This window comes from Boleophthalmus pectinirostris, unplaced genomic scaffold, assembly GCF_026225935.1.
Source record: "Boleophthalmus pectinirostris isolate CB_2022bp ecotype Guang Dong unplaced genomic scaffold, ASM2622593v1 HiC_scaffold_1, whole genome shotgun sequence".
In the NCBI taxonomy this organism is placed as follows: domain Eukaryota; kingdom Metazoa; phylum Chordata; class Actinopteri; order Gobiiformes; family Gobiidae; genus Boleophthalmus; species Boleophthalmus pectinirostris.
The window spans coordinates 14,651,005-14,671,329 of record NW_026570970.1 but is presented as its reverse complement, the minus strand read 5'-3'; the positions used below and the strand labels follow the sequence as shown (position 1 = coordinate 14,671,329).

General features: G+C 36.4%; 1 protein-coding gene across 1 annotated transcript in view; it reads right to left on the bottom strand.

Annotated features, from left to right (window-relative positions):
- igf2bp2a (insulin-like growth factor 2 mRNA binding protein 2a) overlaps positions 1-20,325 on the bottom strand; it is a 123,087-nt gene that overhangs the window by 14,312 nt on the left and 88,450 nt on the right. The window contains exons 6-8 of the mRNA XM_020931792.2: positions 15,791-16,084; positions 11,227-11,361; positions 81-203 (exon numbers count right to left, since the gene is read on the bottom strand). Of these exons, the coding sequence (XP_020787451.2) occupies positions 81-203; positions 11,227-11,361; positions 15,791-16,084 (552 nt within the window). The remainder of the gene's footprint in view (positions 1-80; positions 204-11,226; positions 11,362-15,790; positions 16,085-20,325) is intronic.

The window sequence follows — 20,325 nt, the reverse complement described above, 5'->3', positions numbered from 1 at the left end:
GCCTAAGTATAAATTAAAATTAAAATTACGGTTAAAATTCAAATTAAATAAATGGACAAAGTAGACCCCAGTGTACTCACGAAGAGATATTAATTCTGGTCCCTGTGTCTTCCTCGATCTTCTTCAGGTTTCGTCCCTCCTTCCCGATGAGCCGGCCCACCAGGCAGTTATGGGCCAGGATCTTCAGAGGGATGTCCTCCGTCCTGGACACAGAGACACAGAGTCAGTCAGATACTAGACCTGTCATGATAACTAGGGATGTAACAATAACCGAAATATTGTGATATCGTATCGTCAAAAGTCTCACAATAACATCGTGGGATATCACAATATATTAAATCACAAGTTCCTTTGCTTAAATGAGTGATTTTATAGCAGCAACAGCTTATAAACAGGAAACTACATATCCCATGATTCATTTCAGTGCAAACAACATGAAGAAATATGTTTTTTACTTGAATTCTTGGGATTATGACAGAAATAATTCACACCAAAATCTTATTAAGGTATTTCAAAAGCAAAAAAGTGTCAAAATATCGCAATAAATATCGTGATAATGCAGAGACATTTGGATATCGTTACATCCCTAATGATAACTGATTTTGATATTGATATTGAAATTAATTTACGCCACTGATACAAAAAAACAAGAGCCGATTTAAACCACAAAAACAATTCTAAATTTACAATATTGTTAAAAAATCAAAAGCAGCCATAAACTAACAGCAGAATGAAACACTTAAGCACTTAGTTTGCATCTGTTGAGTTCTTCTCTCTTAACAGGAAACACTCTATTGCACCTTGTGATGTCACATGGTTATACAGGAAGTGCTCTACTGTGTTTTACACTCCATACACCTTTACTAGAATCATTTGGATAATTTAAGCCCTGGATTTGCCTTTCTATTAACAACAAAAGGTAAAAGGGGGCTGTTAATTTGACATCACAGAGTGGAACAGAGCATTTTGAGCTTTGGAGATGTAGAAATGTCTGATAATAAAGGGTTACTCAAACATGTGGGAATAAAACAAAACACAACTCCAGGTATGTATTTGATAACAGGTAACATTATAACACAACTTAAAGCTCACAAGAGTCCATTTTGTGTAATATAGGACCTTTAAATCGTATTGTGTAGCCAAAAAATAACAAAAAATTACACAATAGGGCTGCTCGATTATGGAAAAAATCATTATCACGATTATTTTCTATTTCTTAGTGACACGATGCATTTATTCAGCATTTCACTCAAAAAAATCCCCCAAACACTTTGTTATTGATAATTTACAAAAAACCCTCAAATTTAAAATAAATATAGGCTATAAATCTGTACCTTAGAGCAGTTTTGCGATGTATAAAACAAAATGAATAAAATATACTTTGAACATGAAAAAAGGCAGAAAAACATAAATATATCCAAAATAAACTATATATCCAGCTGTTCTACAATCTCTCTCTATAAAAAATAAAATAAATATACTTATTTATATAAAAAAATATCCCAAAATAAACTTTAATTGTTAAGCTTTAATTGTTTCAACTCGATTACATGAGTTTGGAAATCGTTTGACACACAAATCAAAATCACGATCAAAATTCAATTCATTGCACAGCCTTAGTACACAACATAAATACTGACGCCCAAAAAATATAGTTCTAGATTTTACATATTGAAGTCGATATAGTAATTATCATGACAGGCCTATTAGCCATATGGTTACTTAGCTCGGGGTGGTGGGGCAGATGACAGGGGCAGGAAGCAGCTGATGTGCCCCGGCCGTGCCCTGGAATGTGGACAGCTGCCCGGCCGGTGGCAAGTGCAGCCTGGGTATACTGGCGAACAGTTGGCTCCGTGGATTTTTATATGAATGGTGATTAGGCCTGTCATGATAACACGTTTTCAAGTGTGATGTATGGCCACAGAAAGTACATTATGGTAATAGTATAAGCCAGTTGTTCTCCAAATTTTCACACCAACCAAAACCGAAGAACATGAGAAGATTTCCGAGTGCCACCACATCTAAGCCAGCTCTGAAACCGGATCATTCCAAGTCTAAACCAGGTCTAAACCAGATCTAAACCAGGTCTAAACCAGATCTAAACCAGGTCTAAAACAGGTCTAAACCAGATCTAAAACAGGTCTAAACCAGGTCTAAACCTGGTCTAAACCTGGTCTAAACCAGATCTAAAACAGATCTAAACCAGATCTAAACCAGTCTAAACCAAGTCTAAACCAGATCTAAAACAGATCTAAAACAGGTCTAAACCAGGTCTAAACCTGGTCTAAACCAGATCTAAACCAGGTCTAAACCAGGTCTAAACCAGATCTAAACCAGGTCTAAAACAGATCTAAAACAAGTCTAAACCAGGTCTAAACCAGATTTAAACCAGGTCTAAACCAGGTCTAAACCAGATCTAAACCAGGTCTAAAACAGATCTAAAACAGGTCTAAACCAGGTTTAAACCAGATTTAAACCAGGTCTAAACCAGGTCTAAACCAGATCTAAACCAGGTCTAAACCAGATTTAAACCAGGTCTAAACCAGGTCTAAAACAGATCTAAAACAGGTCTAAACCAGATCTAAACCAGGTCTAAACCAGGTCTAAACCAGATCTAAACCAGGTCTAAAACAGATCTAAAACAGGTCTAAACCAGGTCTAAACCAGATTTAAACCAGGTCTAAACCAGGTCTAAACCAGATCTAAACCAGGTCTAAACCAGGTCTAAACCAGGTCTAAACCAGATCTAAAACAGGTCTAAACCTGGTCTAAACCTGGTCTAAAACAGATCTAAAACAGGTCTAAACCAGGTCTAAACCTGGCCTAAACCAGGTCTAAACCAGGTCTAAACCAGATCTAAACCAGGTCTAAAACAGATCTAAAACAGGTCTAAACCAGGTCTAAACCAGATTTAAACCAGGTCTAAACCAGGTCTAAACCAAATCTACACCAGGTCTAAACCAGATTTAAACCAGGTCTAAACCAGGTCTAAACCAAATCTACACCAGGTCTAAACCAGATTTAAACCAGGTCTAAACCAGGTCTAAACCAAATCTACACCAGGTCTAAACCAGATTTAAACCAGGTCTAAACCAGGTCTAAACCAAATCTAAACCAGGTCTAAACCAGATTTAAACCAAGTCTAAACCAGGTCTAAACCAAATCTACACCAGGTCTAAACCAGATTTAAACCAGGTCTAAACCAGGTCTAAACCAGGTCTAAACCAGGTCTAAATCAGATCTAAACCAGGTCTAAACCAGGTCTAAACCAAATCTAAACCAGATTTAAACCAGGTCTAATAAAGGACTACATCATACTTTCAGTAATTCTAAACAAAATTTTCATTTTTTTTTTAAGGTGTAAGTTGCTTTTTTTTTTTTTTTGGTTTTGTTTTAGGGTTTCTTTTTTGTTTGTTTGTTTGTTTGTTTGTTTTAGTTTTTTTTGTTTTGTTGTTGTTTTGTTGTTGTTGCTGTTTTGTAATGTTAAATTTTATGTAGTGGTGGAGACTTTAAAGGCGTATTGTGTAACTTTTTTGTTGTCAGATGTTTTTTTTACTTTGTCTGGAATGTTTCACAGTATGGCATTAAACCTTTCTAACTTCATGGAGACCAATCCATGCCAAGTTACCTGTCAGATCTGTGGAAAGGCAACCCCGCTCACAGTCAGAATGCCTGTTTTTCTAATAATTTTTGATTTATAAAGCAACTTGTAACTGAATAAATTTAAGGTAGAGCAGTTTAATGTCACACCAAATTAAAAAGTTACATAGTGCACCTTTAAAACTGAATAATTCCAGTAAAACCTTTTCAAAATGATCCCTATTATTTAAAAAAAACATGAGTGCAATAAATAAATTAAACAGTTTGTTATCTAAAAGTCAGAGTCACATGATCATAAACACAACAGCTCAAATGTTACTGTGCTACATAAGGCTGTGCAATTACTGGAATTTTTATTTTAATCTAATTGAGAAAACGTAATCCTCTTGTTTCAAATTGTCAGTGATCGGCTTAAGGGTTTTTTTAGTCAAGATTCTCTCTCTGAAAAAATAAATAGTTTGGAGCAGAGATCAGATTTTGAGAAAATTAAGTGTAAAAGGTGCGTTCTGGTGGCAGATCTGTCAACTGCTTTTCTCCATGGAGATGATTTGCTTTGTCTGGAATGTTTCACAGTATGGCATTAAACCTGTATATCTTCATGGAGAAACCAGACCAAGTTACAGGTCAGATCTGTGGAGATTATTGTCAGAATGCCTGTTTTCTATGTATTTTTGAGCTATGAAACCACCTGTAATTCAATAAAAGCAAAGTATAGCTGTTAAATGTCATACTGAGGAACATTCCAGGCAGAGCAATGACATATCCATAGAAACAACAACAAATTAAAAGAAAATAATATATAATAATCACTACAAGGAAAACATATTGCCCGAATCGTGCTACGAACTAAAATTCTCCACCAGTGAAAATAATTATCTCTATTTTTACTACACATCTTTATAGTGAGAAGGTGTAATCCCTCATTCGTAGACATGGTTTCACTGGCGGTCATCTGGACACTGTTTTGGAGTCAGTGTTTCAGTTTTATGCAGCTAAAATCTGGAACAGTCTTCCTGAAGATGTGAGACAGGCCTCTACTGTGACGCTGTTTAAACCCAGGCTCAAAACGTTTCTGTTTAGCTGCATATGACTGAAAGGATTTAATTTTTTATTCTGCACTCTTCTCTTTTAATGTTAATTTTATGATGATTATTTATGTTTTGATTTGTTTGTACTGTGATTTTAATGTATGTTTTATTCTGTAAAGCATTTTGAATTACTTTGTGTACAAATTGTGCTATTAAAAAAACTTGCCTTGCCTTGTTTTTACTGGCTTGAACTGGGTTTTATCTTAATCTGAGTTTACTAAATCCAGTCCAAGGGAGGAGTTTTAAAGTGAAACTGACCTTCCATTGTTACTTCCGACCCAATAATAATAATATTAGTTAAAGAGTGACCACTGAAATTATTTCCGTCAGAACCATAGATAAAGAAGTGGACTAATGCCGGGCGTACACTGTGCAATTTCTGGCTCTTTTTGAGTCGGTTTTTCACTCGTGTGACTGCTTTTTGGGATTGGGCCAAGTTTTGGCTTAATCATGTGTGGTACTTTGTGTAGTAAATTAATGCCTCACAACCAGCTCCAGATTGGCAATCGTTGTTCGCAAGAATATCAAACCTGCTTGAAATCCAGTTGCCCCTGGTGAAGGTTTCACACTGTTGAAGTCATTGATATCGTGTGAGAACATGAATCGTGAGCTATGAACTTTAAAACCCTGCGATTTGGTCATACAGTTTGAGCTGAAATGATCAAAAATATCTCACAGTGTAGGCCCAGCATAAGGTGTCACTCACAGCGTTCGGCTCCAGTCAAATGAAGCTCAGCGTGGCCTGCAGTTAAAGCAAATTTGGAGCCAAGTTCCATATTAGGAATAGGAATTCATTTACAGATAAAATAGTGAAATAAAAAAACCAAACAAACACCAGGATCGTGTTGAGCGAGTTAAGACGAACCCTTTAAGACCAAAATGACGAGACTCACAGCTCTGACACAGATCTGACAATTTTCCAATTGTAACGTCAACTGGAAACAGAGTCAATGGAGCCAGAAGCATTTCGGTGCTCACTTCCTGTTTGGTATTTGGAAAGCGGTGACTACCAGATTAGCTATGTCCATTTTTATATAGTTTATGGTCAGAGCTCACAAAAACAATGTCCAGTTGACCACAGTCTATACGAGTTTATATAGTAATCAACATGACAGGTCTAATGTCTTTTTCAAACGGCGGCAGAGGACACCAGTGTACATCAATGGGATAAATCATTGTAAATTCGACTGGTTTGGACACTCCATCCGTCTCACATTGTTTTCTTTTGGATTCAATATTGCAAATCCATTTCTCTGCATAGACAAACACAGCTCTACATCATTATAGAAACACAAACAATGATAAATATCCACATACTTTGCAGCTGATGCCATCAACGTTCCCTGGGGTTATGACGCTAACTGTAGGCACGGCTCTGTCTGAAGCTCTTTTACTCAAATTAGACTTTAATCTGAGCTTTGTTTTAACACAAAGCCTAAAACAGGTGAGCTGATTTGTGCTTCTAAACAAGCTCCTTTCACATAACATTACAACACCTAATCGATACCATGAACGCAGACTCCTTAAAATGTGTTGTTTAAATCCATTTTGTGTTTGTATTTGTACATTTATTGTATTACATACATTTTTTCCAATTTTCAGAGAATCTTAACTCTTTCTTGGCTGTGTGGTAACTCCTAAACTCCACCATTAGAGATACATGTAGAACACCCCCAGCATGATTGATGTCACTGCAAATGATCAATTCCTGCAACAATTCACAACTCACAATATCAAGAAACATAATATGCAAAGGTTGAATGGCGACTCATAATTGAATTTCAACTGTAAAAAGACACGTACAGTATGATTAATATATCAGTATAATATGCTCCTAATGAAAAGTAGTAAAAATGACTGTACTAAAAGGCATTGGTAGTCAGAGGGCACTGAGTACATATGTTATTCTCTGTATGGATAATCTGCATTAGCTAATGCGCACTAGAACATATAGAAAGGCACAGAATAGGAGACCTCAGGGACCTTCTGCATTATTCTACCCAGCAGCAGCCCACAGAATTAATAACACAAAATGGGAGCCAAGATCACAAAGAACTATATCATTTACTTTCTGAGCTTGGGTATAAAGAACCACAAATAATATATGGAAATTGTAATTGTAATTCTGTCAAGATTAAACAAAAAAACCTTTTGTACACGAGGCCAAAACTCCCCTAATGTAAGATGTATTCATATAATTGTTTATTTTAACGCAGAACTAAGTAACATTTTGACCTCATTAAATGTATTTGTATGTTCATTAGGGGTGTGCAAAAATATTGAAATATCGATATATCGTATCGTTTAATACAGTATCGATACCATGGGCTGCTGTATCGATATATTGGCAAGAGTATTTTTTGAAATATTTTACTCAATTATTTTGTTACAGTGCTAAAGTTTTGTTTCTTGTTTAGAGGAAGGAAACTTTATGCGTTTATGCGACACATTTGACATTTTCACTGTTTTGAGGATTAAAATGTTTGTGTTTCACATGAACTTTGCGCAAGAAGTGGTTTAAGAAAGACTTTTAACATCACACCCATGATTTAGCCTTTATTTTTTATTGAACCGTATCGAATCGATTTGAAATATATCGTATCGAACTGAAAGGTCACTGTATCGAGATATGTATTGCATCGTGGCCTATGCATCGAGGTATGTACTGTATCGGCAACTTCTTAATAATACCCAGCCCTAATGTCCATGTGTGATACTTCACAATTTTGTATTTTTTTCTTTCTTAAAACTTTTCTGATAGTGGTTGCTAATGTGTGCATTGTGTCACCATGGTAACCGGTGAACACTCCACCGACAGAAATACATGTAGAACACCCCCAGTGTGATGTTACTGCATGGGTATCAATAAAATACTTCTGTCAGCATTATTATATTGGTTTATTTTGGTTCAGCAGGTGAGATGCCACAATCCTCAGGGAAGATCTGGGAAACCACAGTCCAGGTTTCATCCAATCAATTCACATCGACTTTTCTCAGACGTTAACACCGAGGGTCCATTGGCAACACTTTTAAAGATCCACAGAAGCCTACAGAGTAAGACAACAATATGACTAACTCTAATGCATGAAATACTATTTTTGAATTAGCATTTTACTGCTGTCAAAGTTGAGCTCTTTCAGTAATGCTATTTGAAAATTCTCTTTTGTTTTCTTTTTCTTTTTGTTCATAATTTTTTTGATTCTGTTTCCAGTAATGATGAATAACCTTGTTCATTTACTTGTTTATATTGATTTTGGATTAAATTTTATAATCCACAGACACAAAAAAACATACTTTTCCCTTATTTTTTTTCTTAAGAGCGGTAGCCTTAAATCTTTAGACAGACTCGTGCTTGTTATTTTTACTAGTGCTACAATTAACTCTTTGTTTAATGTTTAACACATTAACTATGCATATTTAGCTGGAGTTCTTCAGCCTTGGAAGTGCCAATCTCTACTGACTTTAAGGTAAAAGGAGGTGTTAACTTGAAAACTACAGCTTCATGACATCACAAGGTGGAACAGCGCAGAGCTTTGGAGATGAGATGTAGGCTAGATTTATATGATAACGGTCTGAACAGAAAACGCAAACGTGGCGTCGCGTTTTCACTTTTTATTCCACATTTAGACAAGTGTTTTCGGGAGGAAATCTGCATGCATACGGTGACGCAGAAGTGTGTGGAATTCGTTGTGTATGCATGCCAGGCGGCTCAGTGGTGACTCTAGGTGGTGATATGAGCAGATCTGACCAGAGTTTTGCGTCTTGGGCAGTGTAGAAAGAAACGCTACTGCAGAGTGTGTTCAACTTTTTCACTCTTTCTCTCTCCACTTCACATTTTTGCGTTTTTAAGCCCCAAAAACGCTCTCACCGTCTAAACGAAAGGCACTTCTGATAAAATATTTTGTCGTTTTCACCCACAATCGTTCTCGTGTAAACAGGCCCATAGACAGACTAATAATGTTAGATTATTCAAACATGTGTGAATGAAACAAAACACAACACAAGAGTAATTTTTGTGCAATATAGAACCTTTAAGCTTCATACTTTAATAAGCTCTTTAGTAGTAAGTAGCAGTTACATGAGGGTGGGGGTGGGAGGGGCTCGTGGTTGTTATAAATGAAATGAAATGTTATAATGTGAGAGTACGCTCAGAAGACAGTGCTGTGACGCGGTTCTGTTTGTCCCTGTTTCAATAGCTGCCTTCTGTGAGTGATCAGATGACAGGATGTGGGGTGTGGCGCCCACATCTGAGGTGGGTGGGTGGGTGTTACGGTGGGTGTTACTCCGAAGACACCCAGGGACAAATGGGTGAGATTTTAGTGTCTCTGTCTGAGGAGGTTGATGCAGAAGAGAATAGAGATCAGACACGGTTTAGCTTTACAATGTTTAGTCTATACAATATGCCTATTATAGTTACAAGACACACAATTGATCATATTTTTACTAACTGTATGTGGTCTACTTCCAGATGTTCTGTCATGAGTTTCACCTTCCTGTTATAGGCAACATTTAGGACTATTTCTAATTCAAAATATATAATAATTGGTTTTAAAGGGCCCATATTACGCTATTTTCTGATCTATGTTATAATGTTGTTTCCTCGTCCCAAACAGACCTGGAGTTGTGTTTTGTTTCATTCACACGTTTAACTCACAAACCCTGCATATTTAGTTACTACAGGTAAAAGGACTGGGTATCATTAAAAAGTTGCTGATATGATACATACCAAGATAGATAGCCCACGGTACGATACGTATCTCGATACAGTGCACTTTCGGTTCCGTACAATATATTTCAAGTCGATTCGATACAGTTCAATACAAAATAAAGGCTAAATCATGACTGTGATAGTAAAAGTCTTTGTTAAACCATTTCTTGCGCAAAGTGAATATGAAACACGCCCAATTTAATCCTCATAACAGTGAAAATGTCAAATGCGTCGCACACAAGAGTTTCCTTCCTCTGAACAAGTAACAAATCTGTAGCTCTTTAACAAAATAATTTAGTAAAATATACCAAAAAATACTCTTGCCAGTATATCAAAACTGTATTATCACATTAAACGATGCAATATTTTAATATTTTGATAATTACAAACACATCAGAAGTTGAAATAGAGCATTTTGAGCTTTGAAGATGTGGACAGATTAATAATGCAGGATAACTCAAATGTGTGAAAGAATCAAAACACACCTCTGGGTATGTTGGTGAGGAGGTAACAGCATTATAACATGGCTACAAACTTACAACAATCAATTTTGTGCAATATAGAACATTTAAATTGTAAATTGCAAATTTTTCATCATTCTGAAACCCATGGATAACTAGGCACTGACATAGCATATACACTACTGGTCAAAAAGTTTTAGAACACCACACTTTTTCCAGTTTTTTTTTTACTGTTTCATGTGTCCTTGCAATCTGAAATGAAAGCACAGAACAAATAAGCAATTTGAGTTGAAAAATAAATCATGAAATCAATTTATAGACCAAAACTTATTCAAAATTTTTGATTCATCACACTCGTGGCATTCTTTCTACAATAGAAATATTCTTCAGGAAGTTCTTCCCAAGTCTGTTGCAGAAGTTCCCATAAATGTGGGACACTTGTAGGTTGCTTGGCTTTCACTCTTCTGTCCAGTTCATCCCAAACCAGCTCGATGAGGTTTAAGTGTGGAGACTGCAATGGCCACTCCATGTTTTCAAGCTTACCATTTTTGTACCATTTCAAGCTCTTCATTGGATTTGCACAACTTGAACTGCAATAAATAATTGGAAAAATTAGGGTGTTCTAAAACTTTTGACTGGTAGTGTATATCCATGGGTTTCAGGGTGATAAAATCATTACCGTAACCATAGCAATTAACAATTCTAAATAGAATATTCTATGTTTGCAACTGTCAAAAGTCCTCAAGATGTCACCAATAGACAGGAATCTGAAACCCAGGAACTGTATTGGTGAAAATGTTAAATTCTTGTTTAATGCGTACGCCATGGAAAGATTTGTTTGTTTTAAATTCATTTTCAATCACTTAAATGCATAAAAAACAAGAATTTTCTTAACATTTTATAGCAACTTCAGAAGTGAATAAGGAGATGTTTATTTCCACTGTAAAGTACTATTGACTGGCAATTTGCACACATTAAAACTTGATTAGCTCAATAACATAAGTATCGCAAAGGCAGTATAGTTAACTGCGCGCTTTAATGAGATCTCTTTCTCATTCTGATAAGAACACAGAAAAAACCCGCTTCTTTCTTAAAATATACTTTCTTAGATTTTACTGTTTAGCTTTTGCCTATACTTTCTCAGTGACGCTATGCTAACGGCAAGCCCTAATACATCACTGGGTCGGGGGGTTTAAAAGATCTTGTTAAAAATGTCAAGCTTGATTAGGGTTACTGGCCTCATTCTTAAGCTGTGATCACGTGGGCCACTCTGCACTATAGGCTGAAGTGTAGTTAAACGGCGCAGTTAAGGGCCCGTCCTTTAGACTTTACACACAGATTACAGCGTTATTGTGGCAGGTTCACTCACGTCTTGGTCTCGCTGGCCTCCTTGTGCATGATCTCCAGGATCATCCGACAGGCGGCAGAGCAGCCCTCTGGAGTCGAGTGGATGGTGATGGGCTTTTCCGCTGCACCTGCGTTTTCCTTACGATGAACGTCCACTCTGCAAAACGTCAACAGTGAAATAGTTAAAGTATGAAAGGTTTTCATGTTTTTCTTATAATTACTGGGAGTAACTGGGGGATAGTACATAGACTCAGTGTTGCCTAATACATGTACTAGAGGTGGGACTTGCAAGCCGTGACTTGGACTCAAGTCAGACTTGAGTCACTATTTTTAGGACTTGAGATTTGACTTGATAAAATGGACTAAGATTTGGGACTCAACTTGGACTTGAAGATCAGTGACTTGGGACTTAACTTGGGACTTGAGGCCTGTGATTTGAGTTTTTTTTTTTTCTTTCCAGTTCATACACGCGTGATTCATTTTACAGGAGCAAACTGGAGAATGTCCCTCCCACTTGTCTGTTTGTTACTTGTTTTTAACTGAAGTACTGTGAGATGGTGTCCTTAAATGTACTACAGTAATATACAGTACAATACAGAGGGAACTACAGAAAATAAGATCCTTTATGACAAAATAACTGGTATTTAGCACTTACTCATATATAAATATACCATGATTTATTAAGTACAATTTAGTTTAAAATTCATATAAATTGCAAAAATCTAAGCTATATTTGGTATGTTGGTTTAAAGACTTGAAATGACTTGAAGCTCAAAGCAGACGACTTGGTACTTGACTTGGACTTATGGGCCGGTGACTCGAAACTCGACTTGGACTTGCCTGTATTTGACTTGGGACTTGACTTGGACTTGAGGTCAAAGACTTGAGACTTGCAAAACATCGACTTGGTTCCACCTCTGACATGTACTACTAGTATAAAAACAAACATGCCTGTCCCGTGCCTGCTGCTTGGGCGCTCGGATTTTGCTGCTAAAGCTGAAGGCGACTGAGAGGACGAACAGCCTATGATCGTTGTACTTAGAGTTATGTTTTCCTTCATTCATGCATATTTATCACATATTTTCACATCTGCAGCTGTTTCTCTGAGCTGAAAACACTTCTATTATTCAGCTATGCATAATTATTAATCATTTGGACATAAAAAAAAAAAAGAAAAATGAGAACTTTAATGGTTTTGTTTTCCAAATAAATAGAATTGTCTTGAGTCTTTTGTCACTGCTGTTACCTCATTTACTTTCAGTCAGAACACATTTATAACCTAAAATATAAGATTATTGTTTAAGATGCATTGTGTAACTTTTCTTGTGGAGGTTCCACCATTGAGATGTTATTTATTTTTCTGGAATGTTCCACAGTACGGCATTAAACTTATCTATCATTCATACCGAGCAAAGTACCAACATCTCTATGGAAAGCAAGAAGTCAATCAGAAATCCATGCACCTACCGGTAAACTCAAAAGGTGAATAGTGCACTTTTAAGGTAAAATAATTTAATAAATATGTGTATATAAAATGTGTATCCTTCGCCTAATTAATCCTGAGGTATAAGCAGTTTTATAAGACTTGAAAAAGCAAAAAACATATGTAACTTTAGAAGCATTTTGAAAATCTACACCAGCATTTCAGTTTCACATGTGAAGTTTTCGACAACACACTGAACCTGATCTGTTGTATTGTACTATTATACTACTCTATTTTGTCTTGTCTTAATATAAAACTGCAAAAGAGCTGGGACTGATACTATGTTAGCAAAGGAATTAGTTTATCTTTAATATAAAATAAACTTAAAGGTCCTATATTACGCAAAATTGACTCTTGTGAGCTTTTGTTTCATCCACACATGTTTGAGTAACTCTTTTTTATCATTATTACAAGTCTGTCTATCCACCCTTTATTATTAACCTGTCTACATCTCCAAAGCTCAAAATGCTCTGTTCCACCTTGTGATGTCATGAAAAAAAGGTTTTCAAGTCAACAGCTATTTTTACCTGGCCTGATTCATCAGCCGGTTTCACTTCGTGGAAACCGTCTGACCTCGCAGCGTTAGGATTCGTTTGCTTGAGGGTAGGTGGGTACTTTTTATTTAACGTATCGCTGCTGTTTGGTCGTGACGTATGTAATGCTCCAAATCCCGTAGGAAGAAGGGCAACAATGTCTTTCCCCTTGATAAAATTCACTAAACATTCTCTTTGTTCCGGCTTTAAATCCTCGAGCTAGGGAATTGTTGCCAACACAGAATGTATGGCTTCATCTACATCCATCTCGATCACTTTGTTTACTGTCATGGCTTCACAGATCTTCGCTGATTGGCCGGTGCGCAGTCTACAACTTTCGGGGTTCTTGCTCTAGTGTATTCTGATTCCTGACCTAGTCGCTGGAGAGAAATGAAAATGACCGGAAGCACTAGGTGGCACCAGCCTGGCTAACTTCTACCTTTTGCTTACTACTGGCAATTCCAATCCTAAAATTGTCCAAATGATCCTAGTGAAGGTGTATGGAGTTTAAAAACACAGTAGAGCACTTCCTTCACAATTATGCATTAAACACGTGAGAATGAAACAAAACACAACTCCAGGTCTGTTTGTGATAAGGAAACAACAACATAACATAGCTCAAAAAATAGTGTAACATGGGACCTTTAATAGAAAATAAACCTGAAAAGCGTACAGGCTGTGAAAACACTTGCAGATTTTATTTATTTTTTTATGTGTAAAAACTCCAGAACATCACAACATTTAGCTACTCCAGCAAGCCCATTAAACTCGTACTCAGGGCATTTTCACAATGTATGCAGTAAAATATATAATAAAGAAAAGTGCTGGCGGTGCAGTGCGGAGGCCTGGGAGCGTAAAACGTTGCACATGGACTACGTTTCCATGACAACATATCACCATAGTGGCTGCTGTCGCCCAGTGATTGATTAGCTTACAGCCCATGCAGAGTGATAAGGAAACGCACAGGGCTACATTCACTACTGGGCAGATAGGGCTTTCTCTGCTGTCATAATGTTTTTATGATAGGAACATGAACCAGCATTTGCACTAAACCTACTACAACAGAGACAGTGAAATCTGATTGGAAAATGCTGAAAAAATATTGTAGTTGAGATGTAGCGTATGCGGGCTGTGTGACAAAGATGAAACTGAAACTGGTTTCTTGGCAAGAGTTCCCTATTGTCAATCGTGAAAAAGCATTTATATCACTGTGTCTAACAACTAGTTTTGTACAAAGATTTAAATATACATTGTGTAACGTTTCTGGTGGAGAATCAGCCAGCTGTTTGTCTCCACAGAGATGTTATTGCTTTGTCTGCAATGTTTTGCAGAATGACATTAAAGGGCCAATATCATGCTATTTTTTGATCATCGCTATAATGTTGTTTCCTCTTCAAAAACATGTCTGGAGTTGTGTTTTGTTTCATTCACATATATTTAACAAAACCCTGCATATTTACGCTGGGCACTTCTCTCAAACAGAATACACTCTGTCCATACACTATCACAAGAATCATTTGGATGATTTCAACCCTGAAATTTTCAATCTCGCCTGAACTAAAATGTAAAACAATTCCAAGTTAAGAATGGCTTAAAGCTCACAGGAGTCTATTCTGTGTAATACACTGTAGGCAGAGGTGGGACTGAGCCGTTGTTTTGCAAGTCTCAAGTAAGTCACCTCAAGTTCGAGTCAAGTCCCAAGTCAAGAAGACAGGTCTCGAGTCACTGGCCCATAAATCCAAGTCAAGTCCAAGTCATCTGCTTTGAACTTCAAGTCATTTCAAGTCTTTAAACCGTAGTTTAGATTTTTCAGATTATATGAATTTTAAACTAAATTGTACTAAGTCATGGTATATTTAAACATGAGTATTTATATAAGAGTTGTAGAAATGCAATTTTTCACTTTCAAAACGTCTTGACAAGATCTTAGAATTAGAATTAATATTTAAATATGCTTTTAATAACAGTTATTTTGTCTGCACTGAAATGGAAGGATCATGTTCTTTGTAATTCTCTGTTTTACTGTATTGTACTTTATATTACTGTAGTACATTTGATGATATCATCTCACAGTACTTCAGTTACTGTGTTACCATAGTAACAAACAGAGAAGTGGGAGGTACATGTTCCAGTTTGTTCCTTTAAAATTTAGCACTGCATTTATCAACTGTAAAGAGAAAAGCATTTTCTAAAAACATATATATTTTTTTAGCAGAAGCATCAAGTCTCCTCAAGTCACTGACCTTCAAGTCCAATTCGAGTCCCAGGTCTTAGTCCTAAAAGTAGTGACTCAAGTCTGACTCGAGTCCAAGTCACAACTTCCAAGTCCCTACCTCTGGCTGTAGGACCTTTAATGCTATACTGTGGAACATTATAGGCAAAGCTATAGCATCTCCATACATGCAAGCTGCTTTTTTATTTTAAACAATTTCATATTGCGTGTGAATTTAAGTAAAATGCACAACAATAAATCAGAAAAAACCTTTCAAATATGTATACCTAATAGACCTGAATGCTCCATGTGATATACGACATAAAATGAATGAAACAGACTCAGCGTTTGAACTCACTTTGACTGCGTCTGTTTGGTGACATTCTTGATGGTGAGGCCCTCTTTGCCGATGATGGCCCCGACAAACTGAGTAGGCACTAGCATGCGCAGGGGGAAGTCCTGTGTTCTGGGGCGGGGGCCTCCATAGCACCCTGAGGGCCCAGGTTGGGGGGTGCCCTGGTCCCGGGACGGCCGCCCCCCCCCGCGCCGGGAGCGAGGGGTCTGCATGGCCTGAGCAGCATCCATGTCCATGATGTAGGAAACCTTGAAGCAGTAGTCCTCACACTGGTGCTCTGACAACTTCTCAATGGCTCTGAGGAGACAGACACCGGAGGGACAGACATGAGACGCTGAACAAATTAATATAGTTCATACAGAGGTATGAACTACATTAAGAGTAGTAAAGTACTTAAGTATAAATATTTGGTATCTGAACTTTACTTAAGCAGAATTTACAGTGGATATATTTGAGAACAGGTATATTTATTTTATTTTTAAACATAGAGATTGCAGAACAGTTGGATATATAGTTTATTTTGGATACATTTATGTTTTTCTATGCCTTATTTCATGTTGAAAGTATATTTTATTCTTGTTATGTTTTATACACCGTAAAACTGCTCTAAGGTACATATTTGTAGCATTTATTTATTTTAAATTTAAAGGTTTTGAGTAAATTACTATAATTGAGCAGCCCAACATTCTACTTCACTACATTTTTAAACTGGACTGAAAAGTAAAAGTATTATTTATTATAGTTTGAGACTTGCTGAAAAGACTCAGAAAAAACAATAGATTTTATTGTTTCTACAGCACAGATCCAAAAATAAAATACTCTTTAAGGACATTTTTAAAAGTGCACTTTAATACTTTTCCTTTTTAAAAAGTTGTAGATTTTTAGTAGATTTTTTCATGCGATACTTTTACTTGAGTATTATTTTGCTCCAGTATCTGTACTTTTACTTAAGTAACACAATTTAAGTGTGAGACATTTTTACGCACACAAATCATTTCGCCTGTTGTAATTCCAACCAAACCAGATGTTTCTGTTCACATTGTGTTAAAATAAAACTCTGATTAAGTTTAACTTGAGTAACAGAACTTCTAAAAGAGCAGTGCTTTCAGTTAGCGTCACTTCCCCAGAGATGTTGATGACATCAGCTATCAAAAGGTTCGTCACATTTTATTCTGTTTTTGTACTAGTATTTAGGCCTGTCACAATAATTATTGTGTGACTTTTTGTTTAATAAATTATAGATGGAACAATAGTTTTTTTGGGGGGTCAATATTTATCACATTAATTTGTTATTATTCTGCTCTACAATGAGATTTGAGCTGTAGAGGGTTGAATAAATAACATCTGTGACTCATTATTTATACAAACTCACTGCTAAAATGTTTCCTTCTTCTATTTTTTAACAAATTAGAGTCCTTTTTTAGGGAAAATCCTGTTGTTATTGTGTCAGTTGTATAATGTAGCTTCAGAGGATTGTGTTGATTCCCAAGGCAAGGCCCTTGGGCAAGACACTTCACATGCTTTGAATATATATCGCGCTTCAAAATGTGTTATGACAGGCCTAGAAGTGCTACAATAAGATTTGACAAGTAGAGGTTTGAATAAGTAACCTCTATGACTCAGCATAGATACTAACTACTTACTTAAATGTGCATTGTGTAACTTTTTTGGTTGGGAGTCGGTTACCTCCTTGTTTTCTATGGATTTGTCATTGCTCTGCCTGGAATGTTCCACAATGTGACATTAAACAGCTCTACCTTACATTTATTCAACTACAAGTGGTTTTAGTGCTCAACAATACCAAGAAAAACAGGCATTCTGACTGAGCGGGGTCGTCTCTCCACAGATCTGACCTGTAACTTGGTCTGGTTTGGTCTCCATGAAGATAGAAATGTTTAAAGCCATACTGTGAAACATTCCAGACAAAGCAATAACATCTCCGTGAAGAAAAGGATTTGACGGACCCTCCACCAGTAAAGTTACACAATGCACTTTTATGTGTTTTGTGTTCTGTTTTGTATTTCTTGCAGCTCATGTTTTTGTTAGAAATTTAGTACATATTGAAAATAGCTGACTGAGATGATCCTGCTTTAGGGTTATTGTGTCATTTACAATATATTATAGTTTTCTGAAATACTTTTGTAGCAATAAATCCCACTTCAAAATGTGTTACTGTGATAGGCTTAGAGGGCCCATATTAAACTATTTTCTAATTTCTATTTTCTAATTTGTTTTAACGTACACAAAGAGACCTGGAGTTGCGTTTCGTTTCATTCACACATGTTTAACACACAGGCCGAGTTCTTCTCTCAAACAGGAAACACTCTGTTCCACCTTGTGATTATGTAGAATCATCTGGATAATTTCAGCTGAACAAAAGGTACAAATGTATCTGTGAACTTGAAAACTGTAACTACAACATGACATCACAAAGTTGAACAGACAATTTTGATCTCTGGAGATATAGACAGACTCATAATGCGGGGTTACTCAAACATGTGTGAATGAAACAAAACACAACTCCAAAACTCCATAGCTTCCCCATTATAATTTCACATATATTGCTATATATGACATTAAACTCATATTTGGAAACTAGAAAATATAGTTTCACAAAAGATACTAGAGTTTATATTTAGCCAGTTTCACGTCTATTTCTTTACTTAATAAACTAGAGCTGTCACAAAGGGTCTGATTTTAGAATTATAGCTGATGTGAAGAGAGAGCACCAAGGAAGATGTATTTTAGATAACAGCCAATTTATTGTCTTATAATGAAACTATGTGTGTGGGAGGCAAGGTTTTCTGTATTTCTGTATTTATTTTGACCATCTAAAGGTGACACATTTGTTAAACGTAATGAATTTGTGTCATTTTAGAGATAAATTTAGCAAGTTCCTGGGCTGACTGGTGAGGCAGGACACTGGACACACCACATGTAAGCCTGCTCCTGCTTAAATATAAAGGATTTATATTACACAAAACTGACTCTTGTGAGCTTTAAGTCATGTTATAATGTTGTTATCTCATCAAAAACATACCTGGAGTTGTGTTTTGTTTCATTTACATGTGAATTATTAGTCTGTCTACACCTCCAAAGGTCAAAATTGTCTGTTCAACCTTGTGATGTCATGTTGTAGTTACAGTTTTCAAGTTCACAGCTACACTTTTGTTCAGCTGAAATTATCCAGATGATTTTACATGATCACAAGGTGGAACAGAGTGTTTCCTGTTTGAGAGAAAAACTCACGCCTGTGAGTTAAACATGTGTGAATGAAACAAAACACAACTCCAGGTCTGTTTGTGACGAGGAAACGACATTAAAACAGGTTAGAAAATAGAAATTAGGAAATAGTTTAATATGGGCCCTGAAATCATCTAAATTATTCTAGTGAAGGTGTGTGGAGTTGTTTAAAAACGCAGTGGAGCTCTTCCTGTATTACCACATGACATCACAAAGTGGAAGAGAGTGTTTTCTGTTTTCTGTTTGCAACGGGTCCAAAACTCAGCGGCTCGACTTTTAACTGGAACCGGGAAACACGAGAGGATCTCATCTATTTTAGCCTCTCTCCATCGGCTCCCAGTGTCTTTTAGAGTCAATTTTAAAAGTCTTTTATTCACTTTAAGTGTTTGCACGGCCTAGCACCTTCCTGCCTCGCTGACCTGATCCACCCTTACGCCCCCGTCTCGCACTTTTAGATCAGTACACCAGCTCCAGCCCGCCGTCCCAAAGACTAAACGCAAGCTTCGTGGGGACAGTGTGTTTTCTGTTGCTGTCCTTTGGCTGTGGAACCAGTCGCCATTAAAGATTAGACAGGCAAATTTTTTAATCACTCCTAAAAACGCACCTTTTTCACCGGCTTTTAACAAGTGAGATTTGCATTTCTTATTGTTGAGTATCTTATTGCTTTCTATGTTTTTTAGTACCGGTGTGAGATAGTATATTGATCCCGGGGTCAACATACCGCTATAGTAAAGTGACCCCCCATAGGATTTTAACTCCCTTTACTTTTTTCTTTAGTAGTTACTTATATGATCATTATTTCTCATGTAATTTACTTTTATGATATATTGCTACATATTCACTTTCCTTCAAGGTATTTTAAGAAATATTTTGATGGACAACGACTTGGTATTTTGTGTAAATGTAACGTATTGTTAAAATTGCATATACATAGCAATCTTGTTTTACATTGTTACGGATTTTAGTTTGCTATGTTCAGATAATCCTTAATCATAATGTCAATTTAGGCAAAGGTTTGTACGGATAATGACCTTGAATTTAGTAATGTTGTGTTATAATAAACATATTGGGGGGCCAGATTACTATAGTCATAGCTATCCCCTATTTAACTACTGAATTGATTATCCCTGTCTATTTTTTTTATCCCTGTCTAGATTCCAAACCATTAAACATCACTTTTATTACCTAACCAATTAATAACTACTCATCTCATTTTCAGTAAAATGTGTTTAAACAACTAAGGAATTTTTAACATTCAAAAATTATAATCGACATAAAAAATGCATCTGAGTTCT